The sequence below is a fragment of the Leptodactylus fuscus genome, chromosome 2 (genome assembly GCF_031893055.1).
Source record: "Leptodactylus fuscus isolate aLepFus1 chromosome 2, aLepFus1.hap2, whole genome shotgun sequence".
Classification (NCBI taxonomy): Eukaryota; Metazoa; Chordata; class Amphibia; order Anura; family Leptodactylidae; genus Leptodactylus; species Leptodactylus fuscus.
This window is the reverse complement of record NC_134266.1, coordinates 248327405-248344064: the sequence shown is the minus strand read 5'-3', so window position 1 is coordinate 248344064 and position 16660 is coordinate 248327405. Positions and strand designations below refer to the sequence as shown.

Sequence of the window (16660 nt, the reverse complement as noted above, 5' to 3'; positions counted from 1 at the left end):
TTTTTTTTAAAGGGGCATTAATCAAATTAATTTAATTACCTGCTGTGCTGTTTTTTTGGTTCCCTGACATTTTTTTTAAACCACATCCATCATACTGGGTTTGTTTTTTACTAAATGAATGAGGGGTTTTTCACTATGGGGTAACTTCTCCAGCCATGCGTTGGACACCATGTTTAAACCTGCATTTGGGCGTCTGTTTGTGGGGTCTGCTTGGGGACCCCATGAATGAAAACCTAATTTGCTTAAAAAAGCATTTACCTGCGGACCTCATAGATTATAATGGGGTCCACCGGTTTTCCGCCCGAAAAACACGAATTGTTTAAGCGTAATGATGAAGAGAATCCCCGAATGGGCAGCGAGCACTGGTGTGAATCCAGACTGATCCCCACTATACTTTCTGCCCCTTATTATACCTATAGAGAAGACGCCAGTGTATCCGCAGGTATAGCTGACAGCTTTTTCTGCAATGCATGGATGGGATTAGCCAGAATACCATTCACTTTGCAGGTACTATAAAAAGGCCAAACTGTTGTGTTTAGCCATAAAGTGTAACTCACTTTTTATATATTTTTTAGCTATTGTGTTGGGAGAAGGAACATTTTTGTGATATACTTCATTAATCTATCAAACTTCCTTTTAATAGAAATCAGGCTGTTATTTTCCCATTAGTAATGATCTAATTTTGCATTGCCAGGGAGACTCTGTCTGTACACATGTACTGTATATACTCGAGTATAAGCCGACTTTTTCAGCACAGTTTTTATGCTGAAAAGCCCCCCCTCGGTTTATACTCGAGTCAGGGTCCACGGAGCACAGAGAACAGCAAGGACCTGCATAAATTAAACAAAGGGGGAAGTCCTTTAGTGCTACTGCTCTGTGATTGGCTTGTCATGTAGGTCACGTGACTGTGATGTCATCAAAGGTTCTGTAGCCACTAGAATGTAACATCTGCAGATAAGTCAGTGGCCCTTATATGCAGGATTCATTGTGTCTTATGGAAGATGTCTGGAGGAGAGGAAGCTACAGTAATGTGACAGTAACACACAGGTACCTGCTGGGGTTACTATTCCTAGTAATGTCAGCCATGTGGGGTTATTCATTTAGTTTCAGTAACTCCATGTGCCTCACATTAATAACAGTTACCCCATCATGTCCCTCCTATTAACCCCTGTGTGCCCCATATAAGGGTTACTAATATGTGAGACACATGACGGTACTAATAAAGGACCTTAATTATGAAGATACCTAATTATTGCCTCCATATGTCCCACATATCAGTAACTCTTATGTGAGGCACACAGGGGGTTAATGTGAGGGACATGATGGGGTTAACTCCTCTTACTATGATCCCCATGGAGTTACTAAGCTGTAATGCACATGACCAGACTTTTTATCTGCAAGTCAATAAGTTTGTGAGCAGACCCTTAGAGGGTTGATAAGAGAATGTTACAGCCCGTTTTCTGTTACAAAAGGAAAGATACAGTAATAAAATATATTACAAAAATGGTCACCAAACACCCCACAACATAATAGCAAAAAAAACCAAACAAACATGGGATTCCACCTGATGTCTTCTTCCTGGCGGCTGCTATTTGTTTAGCAGGCAAAAAGAGAACCTTGAGTGATCCAGCACAGCTTGACACGTAACAATCTCAACATATACCAGTAAATTGCTCGAGATAAGTTATCAACTAAATAACAGATGGCTCATGTGGTTAATATGAAAAAAGCCTGTTCTATGGCACTGGGCAGGGCTGATAAACACTACAGTGCATGTGACATATGCTGATATAAGCCACAATGGCCTTTTGATCTTCGTGTATATGGTATGTTTTACAAAACACTAATACTACATTCTATATATATACAGAGGGGCAAAAAAGTATTTAGTCAGTCACCAATAGTGCAAGTTCCACCACTTAAAAAGATGAGAGGCGTCTGTAATTTACATCATAGGTAGACCTCAACTATGAGAGACAAAATGAGAAAACAAATCCAGAAAATCACATTGTCTGATTTTGTAAGAATTTATTTGCAAATTATGGTGGAAAATAAGTATTTGGTCACCTACAAACAATCAAGATTTCTGGCTCTCACAGACCTGTAACTTCTTCTTTAAGAGTCTCCTCTTTCCTCCACTCATTACCTGTAGTAATGGCACCGGTTTAAACTTGTTATCACTATAAAAAGACACCTGTACACACCCTCAAACAGTCAGACTCCAAACTCCACTATGGTGAAGACCAAAGAGCTGTCAAAGGACACCAGAAACAAAATTGTAGCCCTGCACCAGGCTGGGAAGACTGAATCTGCAATAGGAAACCAGCTTGGATTGAAGAAATCAACTGTGGGAGCAATAATTAGAAAATGGAAGACACACAAGACCACTGATAATCTCCCTCGATCTGGGGCTCCACGCAAAATCTCACCCCGTGGGGTCAAAATGATCATGAGAACGGTGAGCAAAAATCCCAGAACCATGCGGGGGGACCTAGTGAATGAACTGCAGAGAGCTGGGACCAATGTAACAAAGCCTACCATCAGTAACACACTACGCCGCCAGGGACTCAGATCCTGCAGTGCCAGACGTGTCCCACTGCTTAAGCCAGTACATGTCCGGGCCCGTCTGAAGTTTGCTAGAGAACATTTGGATGATCCAGAAGAGTATTGGGAGAATGTCCTATGGTCTGATGAAACCAAACTGGAACTGTTTGGTAGAAACACAACTTTTCGTGTTTGGAGGAAAAAACTTCCGAGTTGCATCCATCAAACACCATACCTACTGTAAAGCATGGGGGTGGAAACATCATGCTTTGGGGCTGTTTCTCTGCAAAGGGGCCAGGACGACTGATCCGGGTACATGAAAGAATGAATGGGGCCATGTATCGTGAGATTTTGAGTGCAAACCTCCTTCCATCAGCAAGGGCATTGAAGATGAAACGTGGCTGGGTCTTTCAACATGACAATGATCCAAAGCACACCGCCAGGGCAACGAAGGAGTGGCTTTGTAAGAAGCATTTCAAGGTCCTGGAGTGGCCTAGCCAGTCTCCAGATCTCAACCCTATAGAAAACCTTTGGAGGGAGTTGAAAGTCCGTGTTGCCAAGTGACAGCCCCAAAACATCACTGCTCTAGAGGAGATCTGCATGGAGGAATGGGCCAACATACCAACAACAGTGTGTGCCAACCTTGTGAAGACTTACAGAAAACGTTTGACCTCTGTCATTGCCAACAAAGAATATATAACAAAGTAGTGAGATGAAATTTTGTTACTGACCAAATACTTATTTTCCACCATAATTGGCAAATAAATTCTTACAAAATCTGACAATGTGATTTTCTGGATTTGTTTTCTCATAGTTGAGGTCTGCCTATGGTGTAAATTACAGACGCCTCTCATCTCTTTAAGTGGTGGAACTTGCAATATTGGTGACTGACTAAATACTTTTTTGCCCCACTATATATATATATATATATATATATATATATATATATATTACACAATGTGAACACATTACATACAGAGGCATGTATGATACTGGCATAACCTTCACATACCTGTATGGACTGCCGAAGTTTCTGTATAGCTCTTTGTACGTGATGCTCTTTGGGATTTGCTGCAATAAAGGACAGATCTCCGGCAAACACTACAGGAACTCCAGCCATGTACTCCGACCTCCAGCGCAGGTTAACAGCAGCGATGAAGACGCCCGGTCTGGTGAGCTCCTCCAGGGCCAGTTGTCCCAGATCTGTATACAACTTCAGGGCCACAATGTTGCACATTTCATCCGACAAATAAACCAGCGGGGCAGCACCTAAAATGTTAATATTTCATAGAGTTTATTATATTCTCACCAGCGACCACAAGAATTGGGAAACTCAAGCCTCCTGTCCCTCCTTACTCCAAGGCTGCAAACAGGAGTCTGAATGGAGAGCAGTGGACAAGTCTTAGCCACATTTTCTGGCGTCACTTTGTTCTTCCAGGTTAGTAACATATCCATGAAAAATGGACGGCACAAGGATTTCATGTGTGTCCTGTCCATTTTTTCATGCTGATGTAGACCTTGAATAGGAGAGTTTGCTCCATGGACAATACGTTTCTTGGGCACACTGAGGTCTAAACGGCCCCACTGGGTCTGTGTAAATATCCTTAAGGCATTCATTTACCTTTTTGACCCATATATGGTTCAATCCATTTGCCGCCTTGATATATAATTGTACGTAAGTGTTTATGCATCCTACACATAAGGCCCAAACCTGATATGCAAGTTCTCCGAGCCTTATAGGAAAACCTCCAGACCACATAACCGATTTGGGGCAGACCTGTTGGAATAAAATCGCTTCCTTATCCTCTTTCTGTGTGATCCTACCTGGTTTCTGCTGTGAGGAGATCACCAGCCCCACCACATCCACTTCTCCATATGCAGCTGTGAAATGGGGCTCCAGGAATTGACCTAACTCTGTCACTTGTCTCTCGGTGTAGATCTGCTCGAGGACGTCCTGTAGGGGCTGATAACATTCACTAGTCAGTACGTGCAGGATCGGACCCCCAGTGATGGCTCATATTGCAGCCCCTCTCACCTGGAGTTGTTGGAATTGTGTCTTTTTGGTGGCGGTCAGCTGCACCGCAGCGGTCTCTGATTTTGCTTTGGACTGTGATGCTGCCAGCTGATAGATCTTGAAGCGCCCTCCTTCCTTTAGCAGTGACACTACATCGGGTAATGGCCGCCATATGTTTAACATGTAGCCTGCACATGGGATATAAAGTACAGAACATACGTTATTATATTAAAGTGCAAAGCGTTTTCTCACAATGCCTTTAACAGGGCCTCCTAGAAGTTATATCATCTGGATTTGGCATTTGGGAATAATGTAAGGTAGTCTGGATTCTTAATTATGAAAGAAAAGGATGTTGTGATTGGAAACGAACCTGCGGTAGAGTCTTGCTCTCTGTAATCCACAATGCGTATCTTCCACACTGGAGTCACATCCCTGCGTGTACTGCTCCCAGCTTCCTGTTCGGAGGATTCAATGGCTTTCCTGAATTCGGCCTGGATCTGAGCGTGCCGCTGGTCATGTAATAATTGTCGGTGATGATTTAGGGCCCTCAGCTGATCACTACTAAGACAAGACTGTGAAAGGGGAAACATTAGTATCAAGAAAGTGGTCACATGAGTGTCACATGGGTGGAGGTCCGACTGCTGAACACCCTAGAGATGAGGAGATCCTTCCTCTGAATGCAGCGACCAGTGTGCACGCCTCACTCATACGCCACTCACTATGGACTGCAATCTCTGGCAGCCCCGGAGCAGTGAATGGGACGTCGGTCACACAAGCACAATGGTTCTTCATTCACTTGGAGGTTGCAGGGAGAACTTTGGTCTCCTGATTTTTTTTGGGCCCAGCAGTCGGTCCCCTAGAGATATGTCTTTAATGGAAAAACCCTTTTATAGTGATGTGAACAGCCTTGTATTTTCCAGGATTCTTACAGACTGACCACTGCCACTGGTAAACTCCTCACTGTGTTCGTGCATTGTGGCAGAATAGGCCTCAGGACTCCGGTTCTTATTATCAGTGGTGTCCTACAGTGGCACCTCCAACAAACAGACACTCGCCGCCTATCCCCTGGATAGATGATCAGTATCGTTTTCGTCTTTATAGACAAGTGTCACAATTGTTCCCTGTTCGTTCGACACTGCTTTAGAAGATCCTGCATCTGCCGGTTCACATGGAATGTGCTATCTGCTATATAGTGCAGCCAATACTGTGGTGATAAGTATAGAATACGTCCTAGCCCTGGTTATACAATGCTGTACCATATGTCCTCTGAAGGATGGTACAAGACGTACAGGAATATACTATAACAATGTGTTACATGTCACGATGCAGCAATCTATAACTGGACCTGGTCACTGTGGCTATAAGGAAAGAAATCAGCACGTAACAGGCCATAGCCAATTGTGTAACACACGTCTGGTCAATATAGAGGATAAGATGCCAAATCAGGGGGCCACACGGTGGCTCAGTGGTTAGCATTGCAGCCTTGCAGCGCTGGAGTCCTGGTGTTCAAATCCCGCCAAGGGCAAAAAACCATCTGCAAGGAGTTTGTATGTTCTCCCCGTGTTTGCGTGGATTTCCATCCCATATTCCAAAAAAAGACATACTGATAGGGAAAAAATGTACATTGTGAGCTCTATATGGGGCTCACAATCTACATTTAAAAAAAAAAAAAAAGATGCCAAATCAGATCTCCACATTTACTGCATGAAGATTTTCCATATGCTTAGACCTGTCGTGCTGCCATCTAATGACAGGTACTTGTCATTGACAGCGCTGCAGCTCATCTTCTCATTGTCCTATACATGTAGGTCACAAGTCATACTGTACCTCAAGGTAGCTGGGGTCAGACTCATTCTGAAGAGCTTCGTAGAGCTCGGCGCCGTCCTGGAGGGCCCGGATCTGCGGTTCACTTAAAGACTGACGTCTGGATCTTTTTTTCCCTGCGCACACTACAAGAGGAAATATATCTGTATGATTATAACGCTATGAAGTAGCTGAATATGTGTCATCTTACATTAGTACAGGTACGTTATGGTCATTCACTATAATGAATAGAAATATAACAAGATACAGGACCCAAATCATTCATGGGTTCTAACCCCACTTATCCTCATACAACAAATTATTACACTTTTACTTCATTAAAGGGAATGTCATTAGCACCCAGCCCTGCAGACAGATCGGTTAGGGTCACCTGAATTAAATGATGTTTTCTCCTTGTATTCCCCTAAGAATAGCTTTCTATGTGTATAACAGCGGGTAAACCAAAGTCATGTATGAAAGATGAGAGCGCCGGCCCACACGTCTCTCCATACACTACATCTGCTCAGAATATCATGGTTCATACAATTCATAATCCCAGCTTTTTTTTTCCCTTCAACGATGTAAAAACCAACTACATAAGCGGCCATTTTTCATCACATCAGCTCATAAGAGCTTTAGAAAAAATAACTTTATTTGAAAGCCATTACATTGCATACGTCCATGTGTGGTCTCTTCCGGGATAACTTTATAGGTACGTATTCCTACCTTGCTGCTTTTCATATTCCTCCTGTATCCGCACATACAAGACTTCAAGGCTCTTCTGCTTCTTGGCCGAGTGTCTTTCTGCCTCCCTTTCTTCTGCTCGCTCATTGCGAAACACGTACGTCCCATTGCCCATTTTTTCCATCCACTGTGTATAAAGACAGACATTTGGGTATTCAGAACCAGATTAACAGTGGGGGTATACAAGTGATACAGCGGGGCGCCGCTGCCAGCTATCCGTAGGCTTGTCCACTGCCATGAAAATAAGCAGAATGGTGGATGAGACCGAAACAAATCTCATATCAGATCCTCATACTGTGACTAAAATCTACAGCCTAAAGTCACCCGTGCTGCAGGTTAAAGGGGCTCTCCAGAGACTAAATTGTACCTATTTCGGGTCCTGCATTCTGTCTCCTGCACATCTGGGCTGATTCGGATTCAGAGTTATTTTGTAGGAACCAGTACCTTAGTCGCTCTGCCTTCTCCCTGTGTTTGGTGTGTATTACCTGTATTATAAGGGATAGTAGACTAGCTAGTAATGGTAGCCCCCATCTCCTGAACACGGAGAGGAGGTGGATCAAACTCAGGCGCTGGTCCCAATCACATGACCCTGTATTGGAACAAGCTCGACGTGGCGCACTGACAGACCCTGGGACAGAAACTGGTAAAACGCTGTCTCCAAACATCTCCTTTAAATCCACAACATGTCAATTACAGCAATACAAAGCATGAAAGCTCCAGGAGACCCTCCTAGATTCCTGCAGGTGCCCGGATTTCACAAGAGTCTTGCCATGGCAGCTTTCAGTGGAAAATGCTGTAGAATTTATTCAGTGGCTTGTCTCACATGCGTCCCCAGCCTAAGTGTATGTTCACACAACAGAAATGGAAGGGGAATTTGAGGCGGACTTCCACCTCAAATTCCTCTTTCAATTCCATACTCCGGCTTTCCGCCACAGTTTTCACTCACGGATTAATCTCAGATGAATGGGCCTAGTCAGTGACATGGCTGAATCAGCTGAAGGATCTGTGGCAAGTCTGAGCAGAACACTTATTTTTTCAGCTTCCTGCTTCTTACTGTATTCAGGAGGCAGATTTGGGGGTGGAATTTGACACTGATTTTGAGATGAAATTGGCCTAAGTCAGCGCCACATTCCACAGTATGAACACGGCCAAGAGGAGTGAGGAGGGGCTGAATGTTAGGACAAGCTATAAAATACTGATCTGGGAGAATGTAGGCAATGGGATCTCCGCTGCTTGAGAAGATGAGTCTGTTTTGATGCACCGTGTAGACCCATCCCCATCAGTGTCCTATAACATCTTATACTGGTTTATCATAGGGCCTGGTCTGGGACAACACATGTGCAGAGCCATTCAATAAGCAGGATTTAGTAAAAGGTGGGATGACAATCACTGCATATTATACAGAGTCTGACTCCAAAAAGGCGGGGAAATCTCACACACGGCAGTAACTCCAGCAGTCACACAAACTCATAGGCCCTAGAGCAGACAAGTGCTGGACAGGGCTCTGCTCCACCCCATGGCATCAAGTAGGAGAAAAGTAATGATGCCTTTGCAGGGGAACGGCGTGCAGTCTGCAGATACACCCGGCAAAGACATGCACAACATATCTGCATACAGCTGCTGCTTACCGTATTTTTCGGACTATAAGACGCACCCAGGTTTTAGAGGAGAAAAATAGGGAAAAAAAATTTTCAGGCAAAAAATGGTAAAATATTTAATATATGGGAGTTGTAGTTTTGGAACAGCTGCAAGGCCACATTGACAGGTGACCCTGCAGCTGTACGGGGATGTATAGGGCGTTTTTTTTGTGGGGCCAGCTGTACTTTTTTAGATATACCATTTTGGGAAATGTTTATTGCTTAGATCACCTTTTATTTAATTCAGAGGCAAAACAGAGAGAAAAACCCGGCAGTTTAGCACTTTTGATTTTGACGTCCACTGTACATAAAAATATTAGTAGACCGGGCATTTTCAGACACAGGGATACCTAATGTGTATGTTTCACAGTAATGTTATACTTTTATATGTATTCTAGGGAAAGGAGGTGAACTTTTATTTATTTTATTTTTTATTATATTTTTTTTAAGTGGGTTTTTTTTTATCCCCCGCCTAGGGGGCTTGAACCTGCAATCATTTGATTGCAAGTCCCATAGACGGCAATACAAGTGTATTGCCGTCTATGGGAGATTCTATACATTACTATCGCGGAGGGTCATAGACCAGCCGCGATAGTAATATATATCTATGACAGGCTTCGGAGCCTTCATTAGGCTCCCGGCTGTCATCGGAACAGGTCGGCTCCTGCGGCCTTGCCGTGCAGGAGCCGGCCTGCATCACTAAAGGTATGGGGCCGTGGGGGGGGGCTAACTGACTGCCGGGACCTGCGGAGGAGGAGCGGATTTGCAGCATGGCCGCGCTACTGCCACCGCTGGTTTTCTTCAGCGGCAGGAGCGTGACAATCTGCAGGCCCCGGCAGCTAAGACAGTCCCTGCAGATTGCTGTAATGCTGCTGTAATAGACCGGCGGATGCCAGGGAGTGTCTTAGCTGCCGGGGCCTGCAGTATTGTCACACTCCTGCCGCTGAAGAAAACCAGCGGTGGCAGTAGCGCGGCAATCTGCAGGCACCGGCAGCTAAGACACTCCCCGGCATCCGCCGGTCTATTACAGCAGATGCCGGGGACTGTCTTAGCTGCCGGGGCCTGCAGATTGCCGCGCTACTGCCGCTGAAGAAAACCAGCGGTGGCAGTAGCGCGGCCATGCTGCAAACCCACTCCTCCACCCACATTCGGACTATAAGACGCACCCTCATTTTCCTCCGAAATTTGGGGGGAAAAAGTGCGTCTTATAGTCCGAAAAATACGGTACTTTTAAATGGTTTTCTGGCCTGAAATGCTATTTTTACACTGATAGGTCACATGTTGAGCTATGGAACCCAGAACCTGCACAAAACGGACTTTCTGCAGCCCCCAGGTGACAGAAGTTATAGTAGTGGATGGCGAGCAGATGCAGACAGCTCCTATTTAAGTAACAGAAGTGGAACTGAAGCCTCATCCAGTCTGTATTGGTTGTGCTAGGTTACTGCAGCTCTGCTCTTATTACTTGAGGTCTTCCCCTTACTAAACTCTCCCCTCTACAATCTATTCTGAATGCAGCGGCCAGGCTCATCTATCAGTCTAGACGCTACAGCGATGCCTCTGGTCTGTGCCAGTCACTACATTGGCTGCCTATTCATTATAGAATAAAATATAAAGTTATCACTCTCATCCACAAGGCTCTCCATAATGCCGCACCTCCCTACATTTCCTCCCTCATCTCTGTCTACCGCCCAACCCGTGTTCTCCGCTCACTCAATGACCTAACACTTACATCCTCTATTATCAGAACCTCCCATGCTCGTATACAAGACTTCTCCCGAGCTGCACTTCTCTGGAATGCTCTACCCCGGACAATCAGATTAATTCCCAATTTTTACTGATTAAAGTGCAAACTAAAGACGCATCTTATCAGACAGGCCTATCACAATTCCTAATGTAAACCCTTCCGTACTATAATTAGATTCCCTAAAATTAACCCTCCTCTGTCCCCGCTCCCACATTACCCCACAATATGATGCCATTTCAGGCTAACTTTATATGTCCAGGCACCATCCACATGTTAAAGGACACGACTGCTGACGGCTCATAAAGTCTTATGTTTATGTAATGACAGTCACCTCTATTACAAAAGTGTCTGACCCCTGTATAAGCAATGCCACCCCTGCTACCTCTTGTGTCACCCCCTCTACCTCATAGATTGTAAGCTCCTGTGAGCAGGGCCCTCAGTCCCAGTGTGTGAAGTGACTCTTTGTAATGTATCTTTCTGTCTGTATTTGAACCCTACAAATTGTACAACGCTGCGGAATATGTTGGCGCTATATAAATAATTTTTATTATTATGAGCAGACTGCTTCTGCTTCCCTGTCCACTGCTGTAGCTTCCAGCATCGAACAACTGATCTGTGTGGGGTCCTAGTGTCAGACTCCCAAAGATCAGATACTGATGGACAAGTCATCAGTATGAAATGCATTTGATGCCAGAAAACCCCTTTAATTCCTTGGGCAGTATATAAGGATATGGGCAAGTTTAGAATGTGTTTATAAGATCTGACACACAAAAATAAAAAAGCTGCAGATTTAGTAAAGCAGAAAAGCCGAGACTTTAAGTCTTTGTTAAAGACAGCAGGAGATATTTTGGGCAGGAAGCTGTTGTGCTGTGGCTGCGTTCCTGTGTTTATGCTATAAATAACATTAACATTATAAAACAATGAGAAGAAAGTTCAGCCTGGATCATACCTGCATGGGGTAAATCCTTTGTATGAGAACATCAACACACCCCACTATGCCACCTTCAGCCAGCAGCGAGGACAGACGGAGGCAGAAAGGTCTGGGGTCATGAAAATATCCAAGCCGGGCGTACCAGCGAGCGGGCCGGGTGCTGTTACCTGCAATCTGAAAAACAATGGTCAGATATACATCTATAGAAGGTTTCCTTTACACAGACATGCACTTTTCTTTCACGCATACCATGCTTATGCAACCATCAATACACTGTGTGTGATATCACACTACCTTTAGCATTAAAGACTCGGGCGCCTCCAGGGGTGTACACGCCTCATCTGAGCCCACCAGTTCTGCTCCGTGTACTATGATCTTCTGACCTATGAACAGACGCTCCTTCTTTAGCAGAGATGTGAGTGCCTGGTCCAGGAGGGCCTTGATCCCATACCAGCCGTCAGTCACCTCTAGGACAGCACACGTCTGCTTTGTATCACTGGCTTCACTGCTTCCTAATGTAAGGATTTTAGAAATGCAGAGAACCAGTGTCTTCGCCGCAGTGTCATCTCTCTCCATTATCTTCCTGACAGCAGATCGCTGACATTTATCAATTTCCACATCATATCTAAAAAAGACAAGTTTATTGTCAGTAAATGGCGCAATAACATCAGTTTCCAGCCGTAATGTTCGCCCTGGTTTCTGAGCCATTAAGCTTCCGTAATGGTGACTGCGTGCGGCGCTGTCATCACCAATCTGCCCAGCAAATGGAAAAGTAAAAACAATCTATTCCACATAAACTGGGATTAACCCTTACTGGATAGATTATCTTAGAGCATCCGCATTCAACTAGCAAGGTCTGAACTGGTTACAAAAGATGGGGGGGGGGGGGGGGGTGAGGGGAGAATAGTACATAGATTTTAGTTGTCAGATGTCAGAAGTTCTCAAGGCATCCATTGACTAAGTAATAGATGATCACTGTGGCAGACACTAGGGTTCTGGGGTGGAAAGAAGGACCGGATATTATTGGTTTGCCATGGAGAGAAGTAGTTTCCTAGCGAACCTTACCTGACAACACTTATTACCCCAATTAAACTGCTTGTTGGCATTCAGCTTTCCTGCCTGACTTCCCTATACACATACATGTTTGGCTCAGCCGAGTGTATATGCTTTAAACAGGGAGGGGGGAAAGCTGCTGTCGGACAGCTCTAGTGGCAGCTTATCTTGTAAGAAACAAAAGGATTGGGCAATTGAATCCCCCATTGGAGGAGTGTCAGGAGAACCTCTTACATGTTAGATTATGGGCTAGGCCCTCTGAAATAGGTGGGTTTGGCCAAAGTACATCTTTATCCAAGACTGAACGGTAAGATTTATGTGATTAATTCTACATTACAGGACAGTAGCACATCTGTAAAATTAAAGGGGTGGTCCAGGATCTGAAGTAACCTGTAGGGCAGCTGAGATGGCTATAAGAGCAAAATTACTGACGCTCCATTGTCCACTCCCCGTCTCCCTTTACTTCACATGCTGGGGCTTGCAGCACTGATAGCCATGAGGCTCACATAGCCGGTGAGACCACTCTATGGCCTTTGCGGGGAAACGATGATGTATCCAAGTGATGTCACTTTTCCCTCTCCAGTGACCATCAGGTCAGTCATTGGTCCCAGTGGTAACATGAGCCTTGTAGCTTCCAGCACTGTGAGCCCAGGCACAAGAAAAAGAAGACAGGGAGCGAACAATATAGCGCCAGGGACAGGAGAGAAAGTCTTTTTTTCCCCTTTTACACCCGAATCAGAAGTTGCTCCAAATACTGGACATCCCCTTTAATATATAGTGATCAAAGGTAAAAGAGGAGTGGGCGTCAGTAATACTATACCTGTACTTGAGCTGTAAGAGCACTCTGTCTGGGGTCAGGCATCTGTTGGCAAAGATCTTTGGGAACATCACTTCCATGGCTGCCAGTTTCCATACAATCCATCGGTAGTGATTGTACATCCATTCTGGACTGATCAGCTTGGGATCCACTCCTGGAGTGTCACACAGAGATCTGTAGAGCAATGGACACTGGTTAGCAAGACTATAGTTATACAGAGCCCTGGGAAATCTAACCTACAGTGATCAGAATATGCATGTAAAATATAAGAAAATACAGAATCTTGTCTGTTTATGGGAGAAATAAACCAGAACGGTCACTGGATACAAGTCTATAAATATCCAACAGCCACAGAGGTCGCTATTCTGACAGCAGGAAAATAATCCAGTCCATAATATTGAGATTTAGCAGCTTCTCTTTGGTCTCCATTGCTATGGTTTTACAAGAGTGTGATGCAAATGCATTCATTATGGAGACTGATATCAGAAAGTTAATATAGGTCTTTTCCTATGTGACATGTCCGATCCATCCCCACCTGTAGATTTCCTCTCTGCCAGCGGTTAGTTTATCAGTGGGTACGAGCCAGCCGCCATCGCCAATCTGCACTCCGCCTTCGGATAAGAAACAATCCCTAGTGTAATAATCCAGACAGTGGAACTCAAAGTGTCTCGCTCTTTCACTGTTAATTCCAATGTGATTCTTTATAACACCGCATCTGTACAGCTGGAAGAAGAGAAACATAAGTGCCCACTCCAACTGGGAAATGCCAATGGCTAGAACACAAACAGCCTGAAACTGGCCCATAGTACAGAGCCCACATACTACTACTCTATGAGCTGCAGTGAAGGTGCTGGGTGCATTCCAATGGGAATGATGCCTTTAGGGCCCCTCTTCCAATCAGAATTGCCGTAACATATGATTCATACATATGGAAGAGCACTCTGACCAATCAAAGAAGCTTGGTTCAGATTATTTCACAGTGTGTAGAGGGGAAGAGGTCCAAAAGCTCATCATCAGCGATCAGCACAAGAAGTGGAATCATGTTTTACCCTGTATGTACTACAAACTACCTGATCAACAGGTTCTCTTTAAGAAGTGACAGATTAGTCATAATGGGGGAGATTTATTATTCCTATCTTAATTATAGCTTTAGTTTAAAACTAGGCCAGACAAATGTACCAGTGATTTATACCACCATCATGTGTCAAAATATTGGCGCATTTTTAAGTTCTCTCTAATCCAAGTCCCCTTTTCTAGACACTTTCCAGAACTGTCTAGAGAGGTACTAAAAGTGCCTAATACATATAAATCTGACAGAAGACATGTACGCCATTCAAATTAATGGGTTTAAAAAATGACTGCCGGTTTCTGTCTCCTGTCCAGTTTCTTGGGTAGAAGACGGAAACCTGAAAGCGGAGACCGGGCGCAGGTGTGAACCCGCCCTTACACTGAAACCTGCCCATTATTAACAGGAGATCAGTAAATCCAGGACAAGCTGATTATTAGTGGTCCCCCATTAGATCCTGTGCCGAACTACAAAGTAAAGATTCAGGCCACCAATGTTTTTTTTATCGTGTCATGCCCATATGGACTATATGCTCTTACATGATTCTACAAACATCCCAAATTTTGATTTTAGCTATAGTCTCGTCAGGTTGTAATTGTCTAATTTCCGAAGCTCTGTTCTGTTCCGATACTTATAGAGCAGGTCCTAACCCACTGTGTGAAAATGGATTGGAACCCCCCACTGAAATCAATAGAAGAGGTCATCAGAGCACATTTGACTACAAAACTCGCACACCATCAGCCTGAACCCTCAGCTGTGGGCATGGGAGCCAAAATAGTAGCTGCGCCGGTTCTCTACCTCAGCCGGTGTATGTGCAGTCGGAGGCCTCCCTTCCACTGCTGTCAGCAGACTGATTTTATCGTTGGAAGAGGTTTTTTGCCGATACAATGTTCCAGGTTGTGGTTTAATCTTCTGTCTTTGTTTCTTTCGTATTCTCATCTCCTGCATATCTCTGGCACAGAAGATATTTTGGACCAAATCAGAGAAATCCGTCCCTGAATAAAACACACGAAACAGGATCAGTCCTAGGTATGCTAAATATAAGGTTGCTCTATGGAAATAGTAAAGTTGTATGACATGAGAAGTCAAGGCAGAAATTTACTTAAGACGTGTTTTATAACCTAAACATAAATCATTTGACTCGTCCTGGGTTTCAATCTTCTAAGCATGCTCAGTCGGCTCTGCCATCAGGCCTCAGGCAGAACCGACTGCGTATGCCCTGTGGTCACAAGAAAATGGCCGCTTGCACCAGCTTACTGCATAAGCGGCCACAAGAAAATGGCCAATTACACAGCTTACTGTGTAAGCAGCCATTTTCTTGTGGCCACGGGCATGCGCAGTCGTCTCTGCCATCAGGCCTGATGGCAGAGCTGACTGAGCATGCCTAGAAGATTGAAACCCAGGAAGGAGGAAGACGCAGGGAGAGGGTATTCCAGAAGAAGATGGAGACGGCGCTGGAGAGTTCTCTCCCAGCACTGGGGACGCCCCCAGTGCTGCGAGAGAACTCATTTACAAAAAGACGGAAAACCAGGATTTCTACCGAACGGTGGCGCGGCAAAGACATCTAAAGGTAGGAGACGAATAGCCTTTCTTAAGGCTATTCCTACGTGTTAGTCAGAAAAAATGGGTATCCAATTATAGGATTCCTTTAAACGAAAGTATTGGAATAAACTGTCCCAGACGTAAGAAACACAGTTTTCGTAATACATTTTGCACATCTTCTGCAGTCCTTGTGCAATAAATTGATGTCTAGGTTGTATCTATGAGCAAACATAAGTTTGTGTACAGACAGCAATTAAAGGGGTTGGTCAGCAATAGAAGAACACGACTGCTTTCTTCTACAAATAGCGCCACACATGACCATGGCTTGTGTGTGAAATGGTCTTCAAAATAAATGTGGCAATATGCAATACCACATACAACCCGTGGATAGTTGTGGCGCTGTGTGGTGCTTTTCTAATCATGTACAACACTTCTAATGATTTCATTTGTGATACCTGATCCATCCTTCTGCGATGTCCCATCAACACGACTTTTACTTAGAATATTGTCCGTGTTATCCTGTTCACATCTTGGAGAGTTAACCATTTGATCCCCTGAAGATACCTGGATAGTCTTCTTAAAAGGGATAAGAAATGAGCTAGTACCGCTTCTGGTCCTGTTTTTTGGGTCATTTCTACAATCTGCAGGAATAGGTTTTGAACCGGTTGGTAAAGCACTATGGGAAACATTTGCCGTGGAATGAAGATGTTTCGGAGCGCTTTGCCTGGATTCTAAGCAATCTTCTTTTCCTTTTAAGAAACTGCA

General features: G+C 44.4%; 1 protein-coding gene across 1 annotated transcript in view; it reads right to left on the bottom strand.

Moving 5' to 3' along the window:
• The window catches only part of BRCA2 (BRCA2 DNA repair associated), a 37595-nt gene that overhangs the window by 2437 nt on the left and 18498 nt on the right, over positions 1 to 16660 (bottom strand). Inside the window, exons 15-26 of the mRNA XM_075265990.1 lie at positions 16351 to 16655; positions 15152 to 15348; positions 13823 to 14010; positions 13291 to 13461; positions 11712 to 12042; positions 11436 to 11591; positions 7088 to 7232; positions 6386 to 6507; positions 4929 to 5130; positions 4580 to 4746; positions 4369 to 4507; positions 3557 to 3813 (exon numbers count right to left, since the gene is read on the bottom strand). Of these exons, the coding sequence (XP_075122091.1) occupies positions 3557 to 3813; positions 4369 to 4507; positions 4580 to 4746; positions 4929 to 5130; positions 6386 to 6507; positions 7088 to 7232; positions 11436 to 11591; positions 11712 to 12042; positions 13291 to 13461; positions 13823 to 14010; positions 15152 to 15348; positions 16351 to 16655 (2380 nt within the window). The remainder of the gene's footprint in view (positions 1 to 3556; positions 3814 to 4368; positions 4508 to 4579; positions 4747 to 4928; positions 5131 to 6385; positions 6508 to 7087; positions 7233 to 11435; positions 11592 to 11711; positions 12043 to 13290; positions 13462 to 13822; positions 14011 to 15151; positions 15349 to 16350; positions 16656 to 16660) is intronic.